Source organism: Setaria italica, chromosome VII (assembly GCF_000263155.2).
Source record: "Setaria italica strain Yugu1 chromosome VII, Setaria_italica_v2.0, whole genome shotgun sequence".
NCBI classification, from domain to species: Eukaryota; Viridiplantae; Streptophyta; class Magnoliopsida; order Poales; family Poaceae; genus Setaria; species Setaria italica.
The window spans coordinates 11,254,753-11,260,752 of record NC_028456.1 but is presented as its reverse complement, the minus strand read 5'-3'; the positions used below and the strand labels follow the sequence as shown (position 1 = coordinate 11,260,752).

Genomic DNA, 6,000 nt, shown 5'->3' with positions numbered 1-6,000 from the left:
GAACTCGAACACGACATGTTCGGACCGCTAGATTGCGTAATACGTGTGTTGGTTGTATTGAATTGCTTTGGAAGAGGTCCCTTCCTCACCTTATATTGACCGGGGGCAGGGTTACAGATCGGTTGTTTATAAGAGTACTAGTCGGATTCGAATAGTGAGTCGTACTCTAATTGCTATGAGTGTGTTTCCTAATTCTCGACTAGTTCCTATCTCACCACGTAGATCACGCCGTGCTGCACCGTAGGCTCCATTCTGACACGTCTCGGTGTCCAGCCCTGTATTTAGAACTGTCCAAACTTTTTGGTGGGTCCATAGATATATGTACGACAGCGTGCTCACGAGATGTGGCTGCGGACTCGCGGTGGCCATGGAACGGCGAGGAGTTTGCTAGAAGATAAGGACAGAGTAGGAGGAAGACTATGGTAACTCTACCACTTCCTCAGTGCAAACCAAACAAACTCCTACCCCAACCAGCATCATGAGGTGCAGATTTGCCAATCAATATTTCTGCACTCCGTGAGCCTAGCCCATCTGGCTCGAGCCTAACTCATGTCCTAGCTGAGGCACTGCAGGCTACCAAACAAGCTCAATTCGAGCTCCACCCAGCTTCATGTCTTACCTCGTACATCCAGACCGACAAAGGTCCATCAGTCAGGTCGGTGGGGCTCTTGGCTACCCATCGAATGGTAACAACCAGTAAAACTAGCGCATGGTATCCCAAAAGGCGCAAGGAAATGAATGAATCACCCCATAAAAAGCATATATGAGTAGTTGTGATCTTATTATATGTTTTGAAGCTTAAAAATACATTCTTTTTATATCAAAATTTAAACTCTAAAAGATCACTTATTTTAAGATGGAGTGAGTAGCTCCTTGGATTGTAAGATTCATACACCACTCAAGTTGATCAGAAGTCCTATTTGCTAAAATAAAAAAAGTCTGGAATATGAGGACTTGCTGAGCTCCACTGATCGATTGTAGCAAATTTTCAGTGTATTTTTAATATACAGACATACAGTGACGCAAAATAAACTAACTGAGGTAATGACATTTAAAAAAAACAAAGAATAACTTATTGTTTTTTTTAAATTCCCAAAAAACGAAAAATGCAGTCGATCCAGATTCCAGAGCCATCGGCCGTTGCCGTTTGCAAACCCTCGCCACCGCCCATCCAACCATCCCCATCCTCGTCATCGCTGCTTCGCTCCCGACGGCGCGCCGCCTGCTCCATTCGCCGCCCGCGCCCGCGGCTCCGCACTAGCCTCAGCTTCTCCAGGTTAGGCTTTGATTCGTCCGCCACCCAGCGCCAGACCAGATCTGGCCCTATCGCCTCGTCACAGCCACGAGCCACCTCGCTGGAGATGGCAACCGCCGCCGCACGCGGAAGGGCGGCGCGGTGACCATGCCTATAGGAAGACGAAGCAGGAGTCCAGACGGACTCGCTGACTTCCCCGACGAGATCCTGCAGGAGATCCTGGTCCGCCTCCCGGCGAAGTCCGTCCTCCGCTGCCGCGCCGTCTGCCGTTTGTGGCGCCGCCTCACCACTGACCCCGCCTTCCTCGTCGCGCACCACCGCCACCAGCCCACGCTCCATCTCATCCGCTCGTATGGGACCGACGGCGACAACTACTCCCCGCACTGCCTCGACGCCATCCACCTCCAGAAAGCAGAGCGTCAGCCGGTGTTATGGCCCAGACGCTGCAGCATCGATGCCTCCTGCGACGGCCTTGTGGTCACCGGTGACTACATCTGCAACCCAGCCACACGCCAGTGGGCGCCCCTAGGCCACCGGAAGGTATATTTTGACAAGGTCATTGGCCTCTACCGGCATCAACCCTCCGGAGAGTACCGGGTGCTGTTCTGGACAGAGTCAAGCATCCCTTCTGCAGATTACTGCCCAAATGATTATTGTGTCCACACGGTGGGCTCCGAGAAGCCGAGGCGCGTCAGTTGCTCAATAACACTGGTCGATGAGGAGCTGAGAGCTGGCTTAAGTGGGTCGGGTCCAGACATCCGTGGCGCATCAGTACACCTCCACGGAAACCTGCACGTTCACTGGAAGAAGCAATGCATTGTCCACTACCACAGGATCTTGGTGTTCGACACGGTGGCTGAGTTGTTCAGGCAGATGCGCCCCCCTGCTGTGAACCCCCGTGATATTATGCGGTTGTTTGACATGGATGGCATGCTTGCTGCATCGTGCAGCAAGGATGCCATGATGGGGATGAGAATCTTTGCGCTGCAGGACTACAAAATCGAAATCTGGTCATTCCAGTACCGGATCAAGCTGCCAGAGATGGAGATCCGGCAATTCCAGGAACAAGGAGATTGGTTTGCCAAGATCGTGTCTGAGGAGGGTGACCTGCTTGTCATCTGCTTTGGCTGGCTCTTGCACTGTGACAGAATGGGCAATTTGCTGGCCAAGTTCCAGTATGATGATGATCTACCTGTGTTGATCCCTTATAGGCTCAAAGAAAGCCTTATTCAGCATACATTTTTTCAAAAGAAGCAGAACAAGACACCTTCTTCATTTATGCCATGTTAAATGTAAGTACTTTCATTGTTCTTACTCCTGAGTTCTGTTCTTCTGGTAGTTAAGTTAGATGTCATGCATTGTATAATGACACCATTATATATTATTCTGATTTTGGAGCAATTCAGAAATAGTTATATCGAAAAGAATTTAGTAAAGTGTCTCTATCTCTTTATAAAAGACTGCTGTTTGGACTAGATTGTGCACTTTTGACCCAGCATTGTACCCTCTATGACATATCGTTCTCATATGCCATTATGCCAATATGAAAATGTTCTCTATTTCATTTGGAGCATGTCTACCAAACTATTTGACAGTCAGTGGGGGGAAATAGATATAACATTGCTGCTGATATAAGCAATTGGTTCATGTTTGTTTTTCAGGCTTTGTTATCTGTTCGTCTTGGATGGTAGTGATTCAATTGATTTTTTATCCTTAGAAAAATTGGTTGATATGACACAGATTACTTTTTCTTCTGAAAATTTCTGTAATTGTGGTTGTATTGGAAAATACCCAGCGATAAGCCTTCTGTCAGTTTTAGTGTTGAGATGTCAACATTGCTAATCATCTGTTATTCCCCCACATTTGGATTGACCTGAAGGCAACCTCGATCACATTTTTGAAAAATTATGCCCCTACGTGTTCACCATGTCGACAGTCAAGTTGCTTCATATTTGGTCCATCCAAATTGCAACAGACAGATTACGTGAGGATTTATGTTTTGTTCACCGAGAATTTGTACTTGCAGTATGCAATGACTCATTTGAGCATAAAATTTAAACCTGACATGGCCCTAGATGTGGCAATGCGCTATTAAATTAAACTATATAGCACATGGTCTTAAGAATGCAATGAATTCTGACTAAGAGAGTGATCTTTGATAAAGGACATGTTTTTCTTCTGACCTTGATCATCTCGCTATTTATCAACACTATTGCAGCATGTTCTGTTGCATCATTACATGTTGATGTGAACTAATGCACATCCCGCTTACACTTTTTCTAGACATCACACCAAATTGTTTTGTGGAGTTATGTTTCCATTTTAAAATTTATGTCATGTTAAATGAAAGTATTTTCAGTGTTCTTACTCCTGACTTCTGTTTCCATCTTAGTTAAAATTAGAAATCATGCATTCAATAAGTGAGATCATTATATAGGTTATTCTGGTTTTAGACCAATTCATTAAAACATATTATAAATAGGAATTTTAGAAATACTATCCCTGCGTCTTCGAAAAAGTTTGTGCACTTTTGAGTCTTTTTCCCTCTCGAACACACAGGAGAGCTGCATATCATTGTATTAAAGGAAAGGGTATGAGAAACCAGTACCCTTAACATTGCTGGTATAAGCAATTGGTTCCTGTTTGCCTTTCAGGCTTTGTTATCAGTTGATTTGGATGGTATGGGTTCAATTGATCTTATATCCTTACGAGAAACTGTTGATATGTGATAGATCACTTATTTTCTTCTGAAAATTTCCAATGGTGATTGTATTGGTCTATTGGAAAGCACACAGTAATAAACTTTCTTTCAGTTCAGTGTTAACACGTCAACATTGTTCATCATGTGCTATTCCACTGCATTTGGATTGGCCTGAAGGGTGAAGGCCACTTGCATCACTTTTTTTTATAAGGAAAGCCCTTGCTAAGAGGAAAATCATCAAGTTTTTCACCATGTCTGACAGTCATGTTGCTTCATATTTGGTCTATTGAAATCACATCAGACAGATTACATTAGGTTTTAAGTTTTGTGCAGTGAAAAGAAGTTTTGGCCAAATTGTTTTGCCTTTTATGTTGGTCATTGATCTGAAAAAATTCCCACAACAGACCGTAGCTGGTCCTAGCAAAGATGGAATGAGGTAGCATGTTAAGAGATTTGTTTGTTTTGCTATTTACTCTGTTATGTTAGGCCATGTGAAATTCACTTCTGTCGAATGAAATAGTGGTGATGATGCATAAACTGCTAGAGCAAACCTCATATGAACGTATCCTCAGAATGTTGCATGCAAATTCAGTAATTTTTCATGAGGTGGTTATTAGTAATGTAGTAGTCTCATTTATCCAGTTCCTGCGTATGTGCACTCTTTGATATCTTATGCATATCTCCCTTGTCACCTTGTCAACTGCCTTGAAAGGGAAAAATGCTTGGTAAGAACATGTAAAACAAGGAAAATGTAGTTTATACTTTTACCTATTTGTAAAATCATTTGAAGTTAATGGTTGTGATCAGAATATCTACAATAGCTGTACCTTGTCTTCCTCATCCTGATTGTGAGCATATGTGAACTAGTGAGTACATATTCAATGTGTAGATGATACAACTTCTAAAAAATTGTGCAAATAGTATGAAAAATTGAAAATAAGTTGTTGAATAACGCATGCTACAGTCAAACACATTGTAAAAATTGAACTCTAAGCTTTGATATCATGTAAAAAATGATGAAAAATTAAGTGAATAATATCTTGACATTTCTTTTGGGTTTCCTTTTCAGCAGAAGTTTAATTGTTTTTTTCTCTTGATGGGTAAAGAGGGTTTGGATTTAGATTCGAGATCCTTCTCCGCACAATATACAGGTTTATCCTGTTGCAGTGTGATCAATTCTACTGGAGTTTGTTAGTATCATTTGCATAATCTTTTTTTTATAGCTGGTAGCATGGTACTATATGACACTAAAGGAGCATTGGATATATTCTCCTATCTAGCACCTCCAGTTTTAAGATCAAGTACATTAATATATACTGGAGTCTGGATATGATTTTGAAGTATCTAAGTTTCCATAAGGTCTTGTGCCTATATCGTATTTGATTAATCATATATGCTATAGGTCCTGCTATAATCTTATAATGATTTGTGCTGTTATATGAAAAATTAGATATTCAATAATTTTAGAATTTAATCTCGATTGTTCATCTATGTGGACCAGATTTATTTTGGGTGGTTTTTTAACACATGGAATTTACTGTTATCTTGTAGGGTGGTTCCAGAGATCGTCCATGATACGTGCTTGCCGCATTTTGGACTTCCAAAGGATATAACATGTTTTTAGAATGGTACGTAGTAGAATGAAGTACATCTGAATTGCACCTTTATTAGTGGAAGTAGCATGTGTGATAGTTCAACTGATGCTAATGTTGAACTGACTTACGACGACAAGGCTTTTGTCAGTGTGTTCCATCCTCCAGTTATATGATGCTCTAAATACTTCCCTAAAGTTGTGACAGAGTGACTATTGCTATCTTATCTATCATCAGGTTGTTTTGACGTGTGACAGAAAACAAACGTCATCTTATATTTATTTTGAAGTTTTTTTAGGGATGTATTTGATTTGAAGTATGTAACAGGTGTCCATAACTTCCATCGCTATGGTTGCATATATGTGGAAATCGCTGAAATGGGATTACCGTGGATGGTTACTGCTGTGCTGCTTTCATGTTGGTTTAGCCAACTTTTGCTGCTTTGTGATTAT

The 6,000-nt window shown here is 41.7% G+C and overlaps 1 protein-coding gene across 1 annotated transcript; it reads left to right on the top strand.

Annotated features, from left to right (window-relative positions):
- Positions 1–1,121: 1,121 nt before the first annotated feature.
- LOC101772617 (F-box protein At5g49610) lies at positions 1,122–5,947 on the top strand. The gene is made up of 2 exons (XM_004975112.3): positions 1,122–2,547; positions 5,508–5,947. The coding sequence occupies exon 1, from the start codon at positions 1,403–1,405 to the stop codon at positions 2,543–2,545; it is 1,143 nt and encodes a 380-aa protein (XP_004975169.1). The 5' UTR covers positions 1,122–1,402; the 3' UTR covers positions 2,546–2,547; positions 5,508–5,947.
- Positions 5,948–6,000: the final 53 nt, after the last annotated feature.